The following is a 20706-nucleotide window of genomic DNA, read 5'->3' as shown; positions in this document are numbered from 1 at the left end:
AGATTGTTGGGTTCTGCGCAGGCCTGCTAATGATGCATTGATCTGAATCAGATGTGCAGAAGCTGGGAAACATCTCAAACCTGCAGGACAGCAGTGACCCTCGGGGACCGGATGTGGGTATCCCTGATGTAGATGCTGAACTAGACTCATATGGGCCTAGGTGCGCTCCAAAGTTCCATCTTTCTGTTAAAACAGAAAAGTGTAAGTGTGTATCATCACAGTCAAATTCCAAATAAAGCTGCCCTCCTTTACGTATTTTTCAGTTACTTTTGTTAGAGGAGGACACATGCATCAGAAATTCAATTTGAAAAGCAGCCCACCGAGGCAGCTTGTCAACTCACGGTTGCTTAAAGTGGTGGAGATAGAGGGTGCTAAAGCCTTAAAAGGCAAGAGGGGAGAATGTATGCTGAGGATTGTGGGGTTTGTTTTCTGAGACAGTATTGACTCGATCTTAAAATAAACCATCTTATTAAGTTTTCCTGTTACACCTTATATCATTTCAGCAAACGTGAACTGATCATTTCAGACCACCACAGTTCTGTGACCCAGTATTGATTCTCAGTGGTTATAATGAAACAATCCCATAAACAGAAAATGTTTTTTCCCCCCTTTGAATTAAAAACCTGACCTAATATGCAGTCATTTGGACTAAGATGGCTTTCTTTAATGTTTTACTGATCCACTTTTTCTTTTATCTGGAAAATTAACATACAAGGCAGTGCTCCTACACTGGTTGTAAAAACATGGACGTGGTAAAAGCCAGTGAATTCCAGGTCATGAAAAGTTTTCAACTTGCATAAAGAGTCGAGATGGAAAGTGCAGCAAAAAAAACAACAACAACATGAATATGGCAAATTTCTTTTCAGGGAACTAGGGGATGGGTCTTATTGAATTATGTTAATAGTTTAATTAATAAGAGGTATTGGTTTCCTTTCTCAGGTTAGCGGTTGCCCGCTAGTGGCTGAACATGCACCCTACATTTCATTCGGGATCGAGCACTGAATGAAGAATCCACATTCCCAACAGTATTCTGTCAGTGGGTTGCGTTTTCGTCTGCGGAAAAGGGTGTGGATTTGCAACACGAGGTTCGATGAATTAAAGTTAAACGCATTAACAACGCGGGGACTGTAAAAGTCTCAAACAACTGACAACAAAGGACAACAATACAACAAACCACTGCACTCCAGACTGAGTGGAACCAGCAACTTGTGAGAGACGTTCCAGACCGCAGCACGACCAACGTAAGACTTCCAACTACAAACACCGAGACTTGAAAAACAAGTAAAAATGGCACTTTCTTTTCTTTTTCGTTTGCTTACATATTCAGCTGCCGATTTCATATTTGACGCCATCTCCACAATAAGCCTGTTTTAACTGTCATAGATGGGAAAAAGTTCGTTAACTTAGAGCACTCTCTGATCTAGGCGCAATAGCAGACATAAGAGGATATTTGAAAAGAGAGCCATTACATATCATGGTTTCGGAACAAAATAATATAGAAAGACTATTGCTAATATTAATGCGAATATTTTTTTTTAATTAAGTCGCTAATCTTCCCCTAATGTAACGCCAAAGCGAGTACTAGTTTGTCAGTGCAGCGGAGTGATATGCACTCGGTCTTCCCAGTCTACTTGTCTCCGGGATCTGGAGGACATGGCATGGGTAGACGAAGGGAAGAAGCGGTGGAAAAGAAGATAAATCTTTAAGTTGGAAAGTAAGGACTACAGCCTAAACATTCACTAGGAAAATACATTCGCGTGGCTTGTGTCGGCTGTTGAAAGGTATACGAAGAAGCTACTGATTGAAGATTGAATTATGTGTAAAAGTGAACTGTGGTGAGCCTCATCGGCACGGTACGCTGGCCGGGGAGGCTCGGCACACGGGTCCCCCGGAGGATGGTTGGGCTAACAGCTAGCATAACGTAGCTTAGCCTGAGTTATTAGAAGTTTAAAAAGTTTCTGGAATGGAGGAAGAGGAGGAAGGGTGAAGTATTTGAAGCTTACCACTTAGATAGGTGACACTGGCTCAGTAATTGGACATTGAAAGACTAAATGTCGCTTTGGTATTTTACTCTTTATGTAGAAATTGATAGTCGTGGTGGGGCGTCTGACTAACTTTACGCTAAACAAGCGGTGTTCTGTAAAATACAGCTAAGCTAGTTAGCAAACTCTCGAGTTTTCTTACTTTAGCCACATACCAGCGTTCGTTCACGCCTCTAGAATAACGAATTGTATTATGACTGTGAATTTTTGTGGTTCGGGTCAGTAAGAGCTGCCATGTAAGCTCATTTAACGACCGTTTGGGGATTTGTGTAACATTAGATGCGTCTTTCTGATTCCCTTTTCTCTCTGGGTGTGGGGGGTGGGGGGCACTTACTTCTGACCGAACCATACTTCCATATTGTCTCTTCCATGTAGTTCCTACTTGACACGCAATTCAGACAGATTCGGCACATGTTTTTTTTATTTTTATCTTTCCTAAAATTTCAACGTTATTGCGAACTCAGCTGCGGTGAGATTGGCGCACTTCCAGTTGTTCATCGCAGAGACTAAACTGCACTGCGACTTGCGTGTTGGATTGAACTTCAGGATAGCATCCACTTGGGTCATAAAGTGAATCCCACGGGTTCCTGACATGTATGTTATGCATGTTTCTTGAACTGCTACTATATGTACGCAGTCCATTAAGAAGTGAACAAAGTGCTTCCATACACAAAATATGGAAGTTAAATTGTATGTTGGTTACATTTAGGTGTTAGTGTCTCAGAATACAAGCGTGTCGAATGTGTGTTCGGTCAGGACTGATTTGATTTTCTGCCTTTGATGGTGAAAACACACTATTAGAGCCAACTGTCCAAAAGATTACGATTGAAATGCAAATCACTGCTGTCGCTGTCCCTTCAGGGAAGTTGTATGTGCAATATTTTCATCAAACAGCATGTTTATTGTTTTTTTTTTCATGCATGTTACACGTGCCTTTGTGTTGCAGATCTGTTTTTTTTTTTTTTTTTTTTTGCCGTTAATATCACAACGAAGCCGCAAGTCGCTCATGGTTTCGGGCTAAAAGCCCAGGCTGTGATTGGAATAACTGCCCCGATTTAGCCCGATGAACGCTGGAACAACGTTCGCAGGCTGATGATTTTTTTTTTTTTTGTCTGCCTTTCATTTCCGACTAACTTTGGCTTCCCTCTGCTTTTCATGTGCACATAGAACAATGAGCAGTGGGAGTGGGTGCAGTGCTGTCGGACAGCTGTGGTGTAGAAGGGAGGAATCGGGTAGAGATGAGATGGAGGAGGAAACAGCTCTTTGTGGTTACATCCGTTTAGACCAAGCCAGTTTTCACAAGCCCCCAAACAGCTGCTGTAGGCTGCGAGTGTCTGACCCCTGCTTGGTTGGTCTTTAAGTGACATGTTTTTTTTGTCATGAGGTACTTTCAGACAAGCCCACAGTACTGTAGTTGGTTGTAATTAGTTTATCAGATCACTCTTGAGAACTCTTTGTGTAGTATTACGTTGAGTTTTGCAGAACTGGCACATGTTCACATGTAGTCAAAGTGTTATCCTGTCTCACATATTGAACGATATTGTGATTGCACTCTGGTAGAAACAACTTGCTTTATTTTTTTTGTTAAGCATTTCTTTAGGGCCTTATTTTTCACCCTCATGTTTCTCAAGTTCTACACACAGTGTCTATCAGATAATTGAGTCATCCACGTCTAAGCAAGTCTGAAACTCCTTTATGGGAATGATGCGTCAGATAGAAAAAGTGGGGCAAAGGGCTTTTTTTGTCAGTTCATGAAGAATAATGGATGTCACATGCTGTGCTGATGTTAGAACTTAGTCAGATTTGATGAGAATATTAACTCTGGATTGCATTTACCACTGTTTGGAAAGGCTGTCTTGATCATCTTAATTTAAGTCATTTCAGATTTTTGTTGACAACTGCTTTCTCTTTTGCTTTGCAGAAGTGTGGCGGATCAAAACACTGACTCCATACTGGTTGGAGAGGTCAACCTAGAGAGGAGCTGGGAGTTCTTAAGAAATGATCGCTTCCTTGTGAGAAGTGTGTCAAATTGGTACCGCTGAGACCTGCTGCCACGTCCTGATCTCAGGTCCTTCAGCCTGCACCCCTCCCTCCATCAGTGGTGGTGACCCTACGCCGGACAGCTTGCTGGAGGGCTCTTCCTGAGCAGCAGCAGCTGCGTCCTGCTTGCTGACTCCCATCCCTCCCCTGCTTCCTGTCCTTGGTCAGACAAGGCTAAAGGCTCCTCTCCCCTCACCCCACCCCTCATTTCTGTCAGTCTCTCGTTCTTTCGCACGATTAGTTAGTCTTTTTTGGTTTATCACAAATTGAGAGGCTTTTACGGTACCACTGCTTTTTGGAGATAATCAGCAGGTGAATTCTAAACTCCTTGGACAGACTTGGAGTCAGCGTTTACGACCAAGTTCTTCCCCTTTACCTACAATACAGCTTGCAGCATGACCTCCATGTCCAGTCTCTTCTCCTTCACAAGCCCGGCAGTCAAACGCCTGCTCGGCTGGAAGCAAGGAGACGAAGAGGAAAAATGGGCAGAGAAGGCAGTGGATGCGCTTGTGAAAAAGCTGAAGAAGAAGAAAGGTGCCATGGAGGACCTGGAGAAAGCCCTGAGCTGTCCTGGACAGCCCAGCAAGTGTGTTACCATTCCAAGATCACTTGACGGTCGCCTACAGGTTTCCCACAGGAAAGGTCTTCCTCATGTTATCTACTGCAGAGTGTGGCGCTGGCCAGACCTGCAGTCCCACCACGAGCTCAAGCCTTTGGAGGTGTGTGAGTACCCATTTGGCTCCAAACAGAAGGAGGTCTGCATCAACCCATATCACTACAAGCGAGTGGAGAGCCCTGGTAGGTACTGTCAGTGAAGTACATTGATTTTTACTGCATGTTATTCTTGAGACTGATTTGACACATGCACTCAAATTATTTAGTCCTGTCAAGTAAATAGATAGGTTTTAAAAAAAAAAGGTGTACATTTATTGACATACTAGTCGACACTAACTTAACATTTTCTCTTTCATTTACCAAAAAAAACAACTACTTTCCAACTGATATAGACATGGCCAAACCTGTTCATTTGTGGTGTCTTAAACACTTAAACCCCCCCCCCCCCCCCCCCCCAAAAAAAAAAAAAAAAAAGAAGAGCACAATTGTTTTTAAATTGGCTGGAAACCCATGATGGATAAAACTGAGTGGAGCTGTGCGCATCTTTTTTAGAGCTCAGAGTACTGAAGAGCTGGTAAACAAATCCTCAAAGGTCAGGAGGCTGTCACCACGCAGGCCTGTTCTGCCCGCCTCCTCCATTTCACAGAAAATCGATATCAGTAGCTCTAGGAGTCTTATTAGATTATATGCCTCAGGCACTCCAGATTGGGTGTGGCATCAGAGAGGAGCTTACTAAATGCATAAACCACTCAGACCATACTCCCAGCACTTTCTCTTCTCAAACTACCCCCCCACCTCATTCTTCATGTCATTGAGAGACACACACACACACACACACATCACATCCAGTCAGAGATGACCCTGACAGGACAGCCTCTCCAACACCGGGTTTGCTTAGGATCACCACATCTCTATTGACTGGTTCAAGGCTGTGGATCACATGTCAGTCAGGAGAGACTGCACGTTGTAGCATTAAAAAGAGCGGTGGGGGGGCTTGCTGGGTATTTTGGTTTCTTTGAGACTTCCGTCTCAAAGAATAACTCCATCATTTTGGCAAAGTTGAAGACAAAATGTATAGAAATGGTGTTTATGTTTAGTTCTTAGGTGTTTTTTTTGTTTTTTTTTGATGCCATAATTTCACATGACCAACTTTTCAACAGATGTTATGTTTAAGTAACAGTTCTGTCCAAACTTTCCAACTCCGTTTTTTTTTTGCCTCTGATAATTAGTTGCAGCACCTAACTGCTTTTCCCTGTCAACAAGAGAGAACTGTGTCTAAAGGCCCTTAAGCTCCTTCTCTCCTGTATTTATTTTTTTTTCCACTGCTCCCATTCACCGCTGTGAGAAAACTGTCCAAAATACAAACACACTGCACATTCTCATTTCACAGTGGGGCTGGCGTCCTTTTCTCATTGGTGTAATTTAATATTTTTTTGTTATCGTACTGGTTGTTCGGTCACTTTAAACATATAGAAGAGACACATTTTCAGCTTCTTCCATACATTGCCGAATGATTTATTTATTTATTTTTTTTACACAACCACTGTTCTCTTGACAACGCACCATTAGAAAACTTTGACTCCAGAAATACATGACTTATAGCTCACCTGACTTGATGCAAATGAAAAACATATTGCAGACACATTGCAGGTTGGTGTGCCTGAATGAAGCAGTGAGGAACACTGCCACTGATGTGATGAATCTAACCTGAAGCCATTAATGTTACAATTTACAAGAGCATTTGATGTTGCCGTGGTTCAAGACAGGAGTTGAAATTGTGAGAGTTTATTCTAAATTGTTTGATAGAGATGCTTTTATAATTGTTTTTAAAGTGAAATTTGTAGATATTCGATGACTTGTTCACCCCTTTCCTCCTTTGTTCTACCATCCAGTGCTGCCTCCTGTCCTGGTACCCCGACACAGCGAGTTCAACCCACAGCACAGCTTGCTTGTACAGTTCCGCAACCTCAGCCATAACGAGTCCCACATGCCCCTGAACGCCACCTTTCCAGAGTCCTTCAACCAACCACACAGTGGGGGCGGCAGCAGCAGCGGAGGTGGTGGAGGCGGTGGCTCTTTCATATCTCCCAACTCTCCATATCCTCCTTCTCCAGCCAGCAGCGGTACATATCCAAACTCTCCTGCCAGCTCAGGACCCTCCAGTCCATTCCAGCTCCCAGGTACACCAGATACACTCACGTTCCTGACCTTGGGAAACGTGCCAAACTATTGTTTTCCTGAACTGTCATTGTTGTGTAGCTAACAATGTGCTAAGTCTTCACAAACACTGGTCCCAGATGAGAGCTGTTTTGAAATGTAAGAGGAAAATGATGGTTGCAGCCAAAGTTAAGACCAATCGGGCTTATTTTTATTATCACTGCCACTCCCAGTTTATTAACGGGGATATTTTTTTTTTATTCTCTTAAACTAAAATATCATATCTTTTTTTTCCTTACAAATAGTTTAAAAGCAGTACACTGTAAGCTTGTACGCTGCAGTATTCAAGCTTCTTAACACTACTCTCACCATGTTACGTTCTTATATTCATCCAAATCAAGCTACGCCACCTAAATGAGAACAAATGAAATGCCAGCTAAGCAGTGTCTACCAGAGCCAGGGCTTCTGTCTGCTGTCAGGGCACTAACTCAGTCTGTCAGGCAGCCTTTTTGCCTCGCTGCCACACAGGACAGCACAGAACAGACACGGATAAGCTAACAAAATATCACTGAACTTCCTCTCCAGTTAAGCAGTCTGGTTAAATGGAAGGAATATTCTTTACACTTTGGAAAGCACTTGTGTTTGAGTCTGTGTCTGGATGTCACGCCTGCTGCCATGTCTGTGTGTCTGGCGACAAGTGCTCTTGTCTGCATCAGTCCAGATCTGCTGACACATCCGCTACCGGCAGAACAGGATTTTAGAGGCAATTTACGATTTAAGGATGTGAGCCTATTTGTGCAGCAGAGCCTTCACAATCACCGTTTATCTAAGAATTATGATCACTGAAATGATCTTATCGGGATTCAAGTCGAGGTTTTCTGCTTTGCGTTTCTCCTTCGTATCTCAATTTGGGAAAAGAAAAAAAGAGAAAAGAAGCTCACGTTGCATCTCTGTCGGGAATGGGTTAGCATGGGGCTCAGTGAGGCATATGTGTAATGTGACACCATTTCCGGGGTACAGATCCTGGGATGATTGTCTTAGTCTAAGGAGGTGTGTGTGTGTTTTATGTGTGCAACACCATTTGCCAGCAGCAACAACTGGTCTCATCCTCACTAACGGCTCTTTATGTCTCAGCTGACACCCCACCCCCGGCCTACATGCCCCCCGATGAGCAGCTGGGCCAGGAAAGCCAGTCCATGGAAACGAGCAGCAGCCTGGTGCCACAGAACATGCCCAGAGGAGGTGAGAAGTGCACACAGTTAGATTAACAGCAGCACTGCACAAGCAAATTAAACCGAAAACAAATTAAACATTGAAAGGATGAAGTTCTGGCCTGGAAATAAGTCCAGTTAGCAAAGTTGGCCTGTTTCTGGCAAGGAGCTGCAATTGTGGCCTGTTGCCGCATAATTGAATGCACCCTCCTGTTGGTCGAGCTTTAATATCACAAATAAATGTAAGATTGTTTCATATTTCCAACTTAAGTTCAGGCCCAAAGAGAGCGATTATTCTATTTAAAGTTCAAATGTACGATATTTGAAATAGCAGTGAACAATTAGTTGCTATTTCAAGATGCAGCTGTGCATTGATGATCGCAGCAGAGCACACGGCCTCTTTCCCTCCCGTGCCTCATATTCCTGCTCATAAGCTCTGTGTCCTCCTGTCGTGGCCCAGTCGTTTAGATGGATGCTATCTTCATCCAAATTCCTCCGCTTAGGCTGAGATTTTTGGTTTTCGCTTAATTTTGGCAACAAAAACACAGGTAAGTGCGACACACACTTTTTCCATTGTGGTTTGTAAATCATCAGCTCGTGATCGCATGCTATAGTGCTATGTAGACCATCACCGCATCGATGCAGAACCGTCAGCGTCGCAATGCGTCTTAGAATCGAAAAATTTCTCACCTCGAGATCATTTAGGACTGTGCTATGCTTCATGCTCTGACCTGCAGCAGGGGAAAAAGCCGAGCTGTGATAGTTAATGTAATGACCAACAGAAAATGCTCCCATCTCCTGTGGGGAAGGCAGAGTGGACTCAGAACAGAATACATTCTGTCTTCTCTTCATTATAGACGCTGGATGAGCTTTCAGAGTACACTTCTGGTTCCATAAGGCTCTCAAAAGCTGTATTTTAGATTAAAAAGAAAAAAGACCGAGATGTTTACATCTCAGTCGAAAGGTTTGGGACAGACAGAGCAAAAGTCAACGTTACGGTTTAAATATACTGTAATATTTTAAACCATAACACAAAAATACATTTTACTCTCCAAATAGATCCATCTCATTTTAGTTTAAAGCTCTCCAGTCCTCTGCTGTTCTGTGTTGATTTTCTTTAACTAAAAACTTCTCAGTTATCTTAGAGTTTCAGTCTGAAGACTTTTTTTTGTGCCATGTCATTAGTTGAGTCTCATAGTGAATGTATTTCAACCTGCCCTGTTGTTCCCAGATGTTCAGCCAGTGGAGTATGAGGAGCCAAGCCACTGGTGCTCTATTGTCTACTATGAACTTAACAATCGTGTCGGAGAAGCTTACCACGCCTCATCGACCAGCGTGCTGGTGGATGGCTTCACCGATCCCTCAAACAACAAAAACCGCTTCTGCCTGGGACTGCTGTCCAATGTCAACCGCAACTCCACGATCGAGAACACCCGCAGACATATCGGCAAAGGTTCGAGTAACAGTCCCTTTTTAAAATGGGGAAAGAAAAGAAGAAAAAGGAAATCAAACACATTTTGCTCTGATCTGGATGCTCTTACAGCTTTCTGTCTCTGTTCACCAGGTGTGCACCTGTACTACGTGGGAGGTGAGGTGTATGCAGAGTGCCTCAGCGACACCAGCATTTTTGTCCAGAGTCGTAACTGTAATTACCACCATGGCTTCCATCCCACTACTGTGTGCAAGATCCCAAGTGGCTGCAGCCTGAAGATTTTCAATAACCAGGAATTTGCTCAGCTTCTTGCCCAGTCAGTTAACCATGGTTTTGAGGCTGTGTATGAGCTCACTAAGATGTGTACCATTAGGATGAGCTTTGTTAAGGTAAAAGAACGTGTTATGAGTACAACAAATCAAGCATGTATATTTTAATATTTATTTTCCAAGCGGAAGTCTGTTTGTCATTGCTGGTGGTTAATTTGTTCTGGCTCTTCTCAGGGCTGGGGAGCAGAGTATCACCGACAGGATGTCACCAGCACCCCCTGCTGGATTGAGGTGCACCTGCATGGGCCTCTCCAGTGGCTAGACAAAGTGCTCACGCAGATGGGTTCACCTATTAACCCCATCTCCTCCGTGTCCTAATAATGGATTTTTGTTGGAGTCCTTTTTACTATTTTTTTTTTTTTTTTTTTTTTTTTTTTTTTTTTTTTTACCCTTTTCTTTTTCTTTTCAATTTTATTCCCTCCCCACTGATTTCTAATTTAAAGCTGTCTTAATGGCTGAACTGTTTACACTTACTTTGGGAAGGGATATTGAACTCTGGCTGGAAATTCATCAGCGGCCGCAGCCAGAACGGTAACTCTGCAAGAAAATACCCAGAGAAAAGCGAGGGATGGGGAACTGCCCAAGTAGCAGGAACAACACGGACACGCTACTGCTTGCCGATGCTGCATCACCTGCAAGATATTGGGGCTAATGTCAGGACGAATCTGTCAAATGTTTAATTTTTTCCATCAAGTTTTTATTGTTTTTGACAAATGATTTTATTTCTATATGTGTAGTTTTTAAATTAGCAGAACTGTTTCACTTCTCTGCCTTATGTCTGCCAGACAGTTGGAAATTTATGGAACACTTTTTCTTACATTGTTGACCCGACGTCAGTTATTTCAGATAAGATATAGACACGATTATGTTTACCATTAGACTCGGATATAACAGATTCTTCTTTTTTTTTTTTTTTATTAAATCTCTACTGCTAGGAATGGACACTGAGCTTACTGCCTTTGACGCAAGTTATGTACGCCAACATGATAGTTTTCGATATGGGAGATTACTGAACAAGTTTAACATGCCATAAGCTAACAACATTGAATGTTACATCTATTGCAAAAGACATAGTCATCGTGTAATCAGAGAATAGACACCATCATTTATTGATTCTTCTTTGTACTTTCGAGTTCAAGTCGGAGTGGCTGTATTTTCCAAACTCACTGTATTAACAATATTGTGCACTCATGGATTTTTGTGGAGGCATATTAAATTTTGGCGTGGGTACCAAGGCATTATGTTGATAAGATAATTGACTTCATTAGCTCAATTAAATAAACAGGTTATTTGGTAACGATTATTGCTTATGTTTCTGTGCTTTCAGTCTGGATCTACTTTAGTACTCGATAAACAATTGTTTATTCCTTTAATTAAGCAGTGATTGGCACATAAGCATCTACCTTTCTTCATTTTGCACCTTTAGCTACGAATGTACACATTCCATATTAGAATAGCTAGTATTAGACGTGTACCTTGTTTGAAAACGACAAAAAACACTCCAAAATGTACACTTAATTACTATTTCTACAATAAATCCGGAAAGAAGGAACTTTGAAGCACCTGCCGAGACTGCAGGCCCAATTGAGTCCCGGTTCATGCTGAAGAGATTTGATCCGCCTCAGTGAACAGCTATGAAAGATCAGCCAGCCTGACGACTTCCTATTGGTCCACGTTGATATTTACCGTAAAACTCCTAAAATGTCAAACTTAATACAGTACAACACAACAAAGCGCCAACTACTAACACTACACATTCGTTTGGTGAATAATTTTTCATCCAGCTATAAAGCAACTTTTTTCTTCTTGGCCGGTGTTTACTCAACTATTAGGCATAAAACAGCAAGCATATCGGGAGTGGAAAGATTTGCTCCTGCGTCAAATTACCTTAACAACCGGATGTGAGGTGGCTCGCGAGGAGCAAGCCAAAGATAAACACGTAGACGAACACGGGTGAGGATTTCTTGTAATTTTTAGGTGCTATTGTGACGTTTTTCAAATATGGACTAGCTGGTGAGACTATACAGGTTTTTAGCAAGGAACGATTCGTCGTAAAATTAACGAGGGAGCAAGCCTTCCGCAGACATCGAGTCGGTGAGTCCTGCAGAGTAGTGACAGCTGTAACATTAGCTAGCTAACTAGCTAGCTAACTAACGCCAGCTAACACAGGCTAACTAACCCAACTATCCATTTGACAGGTAGTGTGTAGAGAAAGTAACTGTAGTAATACAAACAGGTGTACATTCTGTTGTTTCGGTCGTATGTAATCAGCTAACAATGTCACATTATGTCGTAGGAAGCTGTCCCAATGCTACTGAGAATTAGTATTAACCTGTTAACTTCATGGAAAGGAAGTTTGTTCTGATTATAGCCCCTCGCTGGGAAGGATTATCTTTTTTTCTTTTCTTTTTTTTGTGAGATTATGTAGAGAATTTTTCTGCTTTAGATTGGATTAACGTATTAAAGGAGTAGCTAATGCGGTTAGTTACCCGATAGCGGACGCTAACCAACTTCACTTCACTGCTTAGCTCCCCTCCCAGTGAAAAACAAGTAAACAACAATTGACCAGTTAACCGGGAGTTATCTCTGATACAATGTATTCAGTCGTGGCCTTATTCACCTATTGTTGCAGCCATTAGAGAGCCGTTCCGACTGTTTTTCGCCCCCGCAGAAGTACACATTTTTGTATGGATGACATTTTTATTTGATTTGTATATTTTGTAAGATTTTAAAACAAGCATTCAGTCCTACAACCAACTCTGATGTTCATTTGACGGCAGCCCTTCAGGTCACATCTTCCTCCATTCAAACCGCTCCAGAGGTTTTACTTTTCATTATCCTTAGCGTGCTTGAGAGCAGGTTTCGGTTCGTGTGAAAAAGCCTTGAGATTGACTTGGTTCAATAACTAAGTGACATTTAGTAACATATGAATCACGGCGTACGCATTAACCAGTGTGTTTGGATTAAAACTGATTTTAGCCTTTGAACTGCAGTTGATTTGCAAACAGAATTAGTAATTTTCTGTTCCTTGAAGTGTTCCTTGAAGATATTGGTGTTTCTATCCCCACTGCAGACAATGACCGCATCGTTAGCGACGTGAATATCGTATTAGGATTGACTGACATAAACCAGATAGACATACAGTACTGTGCAAAGGTCTTGGGCCAGCCTTAATTTCTTTATATAAGAAAACAGGATTCAGGTCAAGAGATTTATTGAAATGTGCAAGCATATATGGAAATACAGTATTGAAGGTGAAAATATTAGTTTGTTCAGTTCTAACAAGCTTTAAAGTCAATGTTTGCTCTGAGCACCTTTATTCTTCAACACACACCCTGAACCCTCAGACGAGCTTTCTGTCCTTTCTTTAAGGAGTCTTCAGGAATAGTTCTCCAGGCTTCTTGAAGGACATCCCAAAGCTCTTCTTTGGATGTGGGCTGCCTTTTGTTCCGTTCTCTGCCAACATGATCCCACACTGCTTCAGTAATGTTGAGGTCCGGGCTCTGGGGAGGATTCATCCCTCCATAAGACCTGTTACCACTGATTTTTAGTCCACTTCTTGTGTCATTTGGCATAGCTCAGCCTTTTCTCCCTGTTTTTTTTTTATTTGCTTTTATTTTATAAGCCTATACTTCTTCTTTCATCCTCCACTTGTCCAGTTTCTCCACATTCTTTTATCCACACACTACACACCATGCTGAGATGTGTTTTTAGCTAACAGCTCTTTGGGAATCAACTTGTTGGTGCAAAAATACACCAACAAGTTGGTTTCCTAAGACACAAAGACAGGGCTAGAAATAAGTTAAAGATCAGCTATTGTCTAAAAAAAGAAAAGTGCTCAGTTTTAGAAAGCTTGGAGAATTATAGCCTAAAGCACTTTAAAAGATTAAAAAGACTTGTGCTCCTTGGAGGCAAAATGAGAAGAAATGAGGGATGGCTCAAGACCTCTGCAGAGTACTGCAGTTATTTAAAAAAAAAAAAAAAAAAAAAAAAAAAAAGACGCGTGTGAAGTGATCACCTTTCGGGAAAGCGCTTCTCTGTATTTACATGTTGCTCTGCTTCATTAGTCAGCTTTCACTTTCAGTAACTTGTTCATGCTATTTTATCCATTTTGCCCTCAGCAGCATCTGTAGCTCAGTCCAAAATGGTACGAGCAGCCTTAGTGACCGCCACCAGTCTGGCATTGACTGGTGCTGTGGTGGCTCACGCTTACCTACTCAAACACCAGTTCTACCCGACGGTGGTCTACCTCACCAAGAGCAGCCCCAGCATGGCGGTAAGAGCGGCACGAGAACGATTTGGTTTTAACCACGGGAATATTTTACCTGCAACATTGTCCTTTTAAACAGTTTCATTGAGAGTCGTTCCGTTTTCTTTTCTGTTTTGTTTCTGCGAGCAGGTGCTGTACATCCAGGCGTTTGTGCTGGTGTTTCTGCTGGGAAAGTTCATGAGGAAGGTCTTTTTTGGGCAACTAAGGGCTGCTGAAATGGAGGTAGAGTCCTGCATGACATTGCCTACTTTGCCCAAGTTGCACTGCTGTTTTTAAAGAAAAAAAAAAAAGACCGGCCTTGTTGCTCACGCCAACTCGCACGTCTTTTCTCACATCCACCAGCATCTCATCGAGCGCTCCTGGTATGCGGTGACGGAGACGTGCCTGGCTTTCACTGTGTTCAGGGATGATTTCTCTCCTCGCTTTGTGGCCCTCTTTACCCTCCTGCTTTTCCTGAAGTGCTTCCACTGGTTGGCCGAGGACCGGGTGGACTTTGTGAGTCTTCCATAGCACCCATTAAGGATACAGCAGAGTCAATTTGTACAGTAGATTGCTTTAAGATAGACAGGAAGTGTGTGACTAAGGATGGAACAGATGGTCTGTGGTTACGGCTGTTTACCAGAGTTGAATCAACTTCAGATTTCACAGTTGATAATTTAGTCACACAGTGCTGGAAAACACCTGTGAAAGAGAGGTCTGCATTTGGAAATCGGTTTGTTGACTAATGTTTTTTTTGTGTGTGTGTGTGTGTGTGTGTGTGTGTGTGTGTGTGTGTGTGTGTGTGTGTGTGTGTGTGTGTTTATCTCATTCCTCGGCAGATGGAACGGAGTCCAAACATATCATGGATTTTTCACATGAGAGTTTTATGTAAGTACACGTAATCGGCCACGTCGGATCGCACAGCTGCGCGAGCATTTAACTTTAACTTATTGCACCTGCATGAATACCAAGTGAAACTGAACGCAAATGTTTCTGTGTGCAAATGAAGGCTCCACAGTTTAGTGCCACGAGTAACTCCGACAGGCCACAGCACAGTTTTAGAAAGCTTTCGATGACTTTTAGTGGGTTTTAGTGATGTTTTCAGCCATACTTAGCTGAGCTGAAGTAGCTCGATTGAACACTGCTGACTCTATCAGAGGGACTTGGACATTTCTGATGTTTTTTGTTCATAAATGCCATCTGCAGAGGAGTGGAATCTACCCAGTAAAGAAAACACTGTCGTCTACTTCTTTGTTGTCTGCAGCTCTCATGGGAATGCTGGGAGTCATGGACTTTTTGTTCGTCAACCATGCCTGTCACAGCATCATTACCCGAGGAGCTTCCGTCCAGCTTGTTTTTGGATTTGAGGTTTGTCACATTTATGTCTTTAACTGTGAACAAAAGGCTTATTTAACTCGTTTTTTGTTTATTTGAATCAGGCGGTCCGATTCCTTCATTCACAAGGACTTAGATCCTCTTAGAATTCAGACCTGTGTTGTCACGCTGTCTTTTAAAATCAGCAGCAGATTCCTCTGATCTGAGCCTCTGTCTCTCGCTCGAACAGAATAAATCACAGATTAAATGAGAGGGCCTTCTAAGTCCTCAGAGAGGTTGTAATGAGAAGAGCTCACAGTTTCTCAGTATTGTCTGATTGTGTAACGGAACACCAGGAGGATGTTTACAGAATTGTGTTTTTTTTTTTTTACCCCTCTTTTTTCCCCACATGAATTGGAGGAAAACGATAATGAATAAAGACATAAAATCCCAGCCAGTAGTCTGTCGCAACTCCTCTGACTTTTATGACACCTTTTATTCTTTGAGGACCTCACAAAAGTAGAAAACGTCATTCTTCATCAATCGGGTTGCAGCTTTGTTTACCAGTTGCCGGATCAGCTTTGCAGGACGGAGACTTGTCACGGTCCTTTTTTCCGTTTTTCAGTGTCCACCATACGCCTGTATTCTGATTGAGGTCTGGACCGTTTTTTCCTCTGTGGCCAGATACATGCTGAAAAATCCCCTCATTTTGATAGACGGGATGAGAGATGTGTCCAAAATGTCAGTGTTCACTTGTGAATAAGTTGTAGATGGAAGGACCGCCAGCTTCTCCGGTCCTTCACCTGCCATCAACCCCAAAAGTGTTTGAGCTGCCGCAGAAGCTTCTGCTTTTCTTACCGTTTAATATATCGGTATTTTTCGCCTGCTTTCAGCCGCCGGTGCTGCTGCATGTTTGTTATCTGGACATTCGTTTTCATGGCAAAACGGCGTGTCATGAGAAAACTGTAACTCTAGAAGGACTTGCAGAGCTCTATGCGACGCTGCAGCGTCTGTGAGGTGTGGAAAAGATGTCATCGGGTGCAGTAAGAGATCCTGTTCTGCTCGAGTGTTTGGTGTAGAACACGAGTATAACACCCTCGATTAAGTGAGCTTAGATGATTGAAAAGTGCAATTTGTTTCAGCTGCTTCCATCCACGGCCGCTATGTTTTACACAACCACGGCGTGCTTGGCATGCTAATGAGTTGTCGTGGCGATATGACATGTTTTGAGTAAACTGGCTCTATAAGAACTAATGTATGATACCTCACTTCATGTACTGTCCAATGTCGAGCGACTCACGCGCGCACTGTTCTTCTTATGTGCCCCTCAGTACGCCATCCTCCTGACCATGGTACTGACGACCTTCATCAAGTACGTTCTGCACACCGTGGACCTGCAGAGTGAGAATCCCTGGGACAACAAGGCCGTCTACATGCTCTACACTGAGCTCTTCACAGGTGCCGCCTTCAGCCCAAAATGTTGCGATAAAGCTGGAATTTTTCCACCCGCTTCGATTTAGTTTCAGACTGCGAGTGTGTTGTGTCATTCTCACTGAAATGTTGCCCAATGTGTCTTTCAAAGGTTTCATCAAAGTGCTGCTCTACATTGCCTTCATGACCATCATGATAAAGGTCCACACTTTCCCCCTGTTTGCCATCCGCCCCATGTATTTGGCCATGAGGTGAGCAGCTATATTTCTGTCTTTTCCTTTAAAGAAAAAAAAAAAATGGGAGAGTTGGTGCTCCACAGAGGTCCTTAAAGAAGGAAAACATTATACGTTTTTGTTTTTTTCAGTGTTTTATACTGTAAACTATACAGGACTTAATAAGACCAGATTTGCATCCTTGAATGCTATAATTCTGTGTTAAATGCACATTTCCTCTTCCTTTCAGGCAGTTTAAGAAAGCAGTGACGGACGCTATAATGTCGCGGAGAGCCATCCGCAACATGAATACACTGTAAGTATGCCTTTGCTTTTTAAAAAGTGGTAAATATATTCTCTACACCGCAACCCGGAGCATGTGCGTCTGTCTTCAGCGATACAGCCAGATGGACTTCTTTGGCTTGAATTATAATTCTCTTCGCCTGTGTTCAGATACCCTGATGCTACTCCTGAAGACCTACAGGCCTCAGACAACGTTTGCATCATCTGTCGGGAGGAAATGGTCACTGGAGCCAAGAAACTACCCTGTAATCACATTTTCCACTCCAGGTAAGTCCGGTCTGACTCAGCAGGAAAGACTTTAGAATTCAAAGGAAAGCAAACGATGAGAAGCCGGGCGCGATGAGCTTTCTGTCGTCTGCCAAAACCCAAGTCAAAGTGGGAAATGAATCGTGGCTCAAAACAAACGCCTTTGCGTTTAAAGGCTGCTATTTGTTTGCTCTTTGTTCCGCTTGAACTCATTTTAATCATCGTCCCCGTCGCTCTGCAGCTGCCTGCGCTCCTGGTTCCAGAGGCAGCAGACCTGCCCCACCTGCCGCATGGATGTCCTCAGAGCGTCCAACAACAATCAGACTCAGGCACCGGCTCAGGCTCCGGCCCCTGCCCCAGCACCGCCCGCCAACCCTCCGGCAGCCCCGGCCCCTAATGGTGAGAGTCCCGAAAGGAACACGTGAGCACACGACCCGTGTTTGGTGGCACTCGGCACTCATGAGGACTGCTGAAAGTGACGGTGATGAATGTCTGTGATGTGGGTGCTCTCAGCTCTGAAAAAACAAAACAAAAACGCAGGGAGACAAAAGTGGAAGCAACGCCACACATTCTTATACCCGAGTAAAAATGCACCTGGTGGACTAGTTTTAGAGGACTAGAAACCACAATTGTGTTGGTCTTCTTTCCAGGTTTGTTGAGCGTCTCTCTTGCTCTGTCTCTCTTCCAGTGGCCCCGGGCATGTTGCCAGGCTTCCCTCCTGGCATCTTCCCTTTCTGGGGTCCTTTCCCAGCAGTGCCCCCACCTGCTGCAGCAGCTCCAACTCCCGGTGCTGCCGACGCACCACAGAGCAGCACAGAGGCAGCAGGTCAGGATGCCCAGTAGAACCTCCTTAACTTCCAGGAGTCAATTTATTGTTCATGTTTATTCTTTTCTCTCTTTTCCATCTCCATTTAGTCAATTTGTGATGTTTTTTTCTTTCCACCAGGCACCAGCCAGCCTACGACATCCACCGCAGACACTACACCAGCGGCTGCTCCAGGATCAGCGATCCCAGGCTTCCCCTTCTCTTTCCCCCCTCCTCCCTTCCCCACTGCACCCTGGCTGCCCATGCCTCCACCGCCTCCTTTTGGTAAGATTTAGCAGTTCTCCAAACACAGAACTGCTGTTTTTTTTTTTTTTTCTTTTCACTTTCGAAAGAGTACGAGTCAGACATATCTGCCTGTATACGGTTTCCTCGTCTCTGTCCCAATGCTCTGCAAGCTTTTACTCAAGCTCATTTGTTTGGTCTACATGTCGGTGCTGTTGCAGTCAAGTTGTTTTTTTTCTCTTCTTCACCAGTGTCATCAATGCCTCCTCCCCCTCCGTCTCTGTCTCGGCTGTCGGAAGAAGAGCTGAGGGAGTTGGAGGCGGAAGGGCGGCGGGGCCTCGAGGCCAGACTTCAGTGTCTCCAAAACATCCACACCCTGCTCGACGCTGCCATGCTCAACATCCACCACTACCTCAGCACCGTCGCCACGCTCACGTAAGCTGACCTCAAAGATCTTGGAAGAATCAACTAAAATTGTTCAATATTAATCGGTTCATCACTTCATTTCATGCTTTCTTCTGTTTTCTCCGCAGTCCTCCCCGGGCTGAGGGCAGCACTTCAGAAGCCAGCGGGACAAACCCCGCCGCCTCGTCCGACGCAGCTGGCGGTGAGTAACGCCCCTTATAGCTGATTTTCAAAGCGCTGATGACGCAATTAAAACCTACAAGCACCCTCTGAGAATGGAAGCTCTTTTCTAAGCAGCACTGTCCTCTGTTTGCAGCTGATGAAGCGAGCGGAGCTACAGTGTCCTCTCAGCCCGCGGACTCCACTTCCACTTCCTCTGCTTCGGATACGGAAAGAAAAGAAAAGACGGACGAAGGAGAGGCGGAGGACGAGGACGGAGAGCCGAATGCCGCCGAGCTGAGACGCCGCCGCCTTCGCAAGTTAGAGACTGCATCACCGCTGTCGCCGTCACCCCCTCCTCCGGACAACTGATCCACGCGTCCCGACTCAGGCATATCGCTCCGGACCAACAGGAATTGTGGGCCGACTCGTGACCGCTTTGGTTCTCGGTCACCTCTCTTCCTCGTGGCTCTCGCCTTCCACAGGCTCAGGTTTCTAACCGTGTCGAGTTGGACTCGGGTGGTCGGAAGACGCTGATGGACTGTTTCTGTGTCGGACAGCAACGGCGCCTCCCTTTTCTTTGTTCTGTTTTCATCACGTTTGTCTGCAGGTATTTGTGACTGTAATGAGACGGGAGAGGCGTTCTCATTTCAAACCGGTTTGTGGTTTGTTAGCGCGAGAGAGGCGGCGTTTACTCCTGTGTTTGCTAGTTTTACTGTCGATGATGTCCGCCTGCATCTCTTTGTTTAATTCAGCTGTCTTCGGTATGAAAGGTGGTCCCACTCACCACGTCAATATGTTACAGACAATGTTCTTCAGCAAAATCGGTGAACTCAAATCAATTGAAATCAATCTTCTACTTCTGCTTTCTGTTCTTTTAACACACATCGGTCTTCGGTTCCCCCGGCTCTGTAACGAACTGATTTATTTGAACGTGTACATACTGTATAAAGAGTTTTAATAGGATGATCTGTACATACTGCAGAATAAATCGACTGAAATGGCAGTGGCACAGCACATGAATTGGTTTGAATGTTTGCCAACCGATGCCACAGATGAATGTGTTCGTGGAGCTCATTGTTTGGGAGGACTTCTTCAGGTTTTTCTGTTGCAGAGCTTTGTTGTTGCCCTTAAGTTGAACATTTGGCTGTTTAAATTAAAACTCACAACAGTTGGTATTCGAGACTCGGCTCGTCTTTAATCCACCACCTGCTGAAGGAGTAAATCCCCCCCCCGACAAAGTACAATTTACTGAGACTATCCAGCTTTGGGATCCATTTAGTAGCTTTTCTGGATCTTTCAATCCTAAAAGCGCTCTGAACATTTATTATTTTTTTTTTTTTAAACTAAGCTTCAGAACCTTTGCTTGTTTGAATTTGAACGCACCAGTGGACCCATCTCACAACTCAGTCGCCGAGGGACCCGCTGTCGGGGGGGGAACTTGTAGAGGAAATTATTTGCCATTAAAAGGTCAAACCAAACCACAGTGAGTGCCATCATGGAACTACACAGG

General features: G+C 43.8%; 2 protein-coding genes across 8 annotated transcripts; both read left to right on the top strand.

The window, feature by feature from the left end:
- Positions 1-1001: 1001 nt before the first annotated feature.
- On the top strand, positions 1002-11317 carry smad5 (SMAD family member 5). Of its 4 annotated transcripts, none has more exons than XM_075480903.1 (7): positions 1002-1241; positions 3964-4880; positions 6590-6877; positions 7989-8096; positions 9297-9518; positions 9630-9886; positions 10001-11317. In XM_075480903.1, exons 2-7 carry the CDS (start codon positions 4478-4480, stop codon positions 10142-10144), a joined length of 1422 nt encoding a protein of 473 aa, XP_075337018.1. In that variant the 5' UTR covers positions 1002-1241; positions 3964-4477; the 3' UTR covers positions 10145-11317. The 4 variants fall into 4 exon arrangements, with proteins under 4 accessions (XP_075337018.1, XP_075337021.1, XP_075337017.1 ...); XM_075480906.1 differs by having other exon boundaries at positions 1002-1281; XM_075480902.1 differs by lacking the exon at positions 1002-1241 and adding an exon at positions 1627-1714.
- A 406-nt stretch (positions 11318-11723) lies between these two features.
- syvn1 (synovial apoptosis inhibitor 1, synoviolin) lies at positions 11724-20371 on the top strand. 4 transcript variants are annotated; one of them, XM_075480900.1, is made up of 16 exons: positions 11724-11779; positions 13951-14102; positions 14226-14318; positions 14439-14591; positions 14915-14963; positions 15340-15443; positions 16721-16847; positions 16972-17071; positions 17283-17348; positions 17486-17602; positions 17823-17980; positions 18270-18407; positions 18528-18671; positions 18881-19064; positions 19163-19236; positions 19351-20371. In XM_075480900.1, the coding sequence occupies exons 2-16, from the start codon at positions 13971-13973 to the stop codon at positions 19563-19565; spliced, it is 1854 nt and encodes a 617-aa protein (XP_075337015.1). In that variant the 5' UTR covers positions 11724-11779; positions 13951-13970; the 3' UTR covers positions 19566-20371. The 4 variants fall into 4 exon arrangements, with proteins under 4 accessions (XP_075337015.1, XP_075337016.1, XP_075337013.1 ...); XM_075480901.1 differs by having other exon boundaries at positions 13948-14102; XM_075480898.1 differs by having other exon boundaries at positions 11733-11920.
- The last annotated feature ends 335 nt before the right edge of the window (positions 20372-20706 follow it).

The sequence above is a fragment of the Odontesthes bonariensis genome, chromosome 13, assembly GCF_027942865.1.
Source record: "Odontesthes bonariensis isolate fOdoBon6 chromosome 13, fOdoBon6.hap1, whole genome shotgun sequence".
In the NCBI taxonomy this organism is placed as follows: domain Eukaryota; kingdom Metazoa; phylum Chordata; class Actinopteri; order Atheriniformes; family Atherinopsidae; genus Odontesthes; species Odontesthes bonariensis.
The sequence above is the reverse complement of the archived record's forward strand: the minus strand, read 5'-3'. Positions and strand labels throughout refer to the sequence as shown.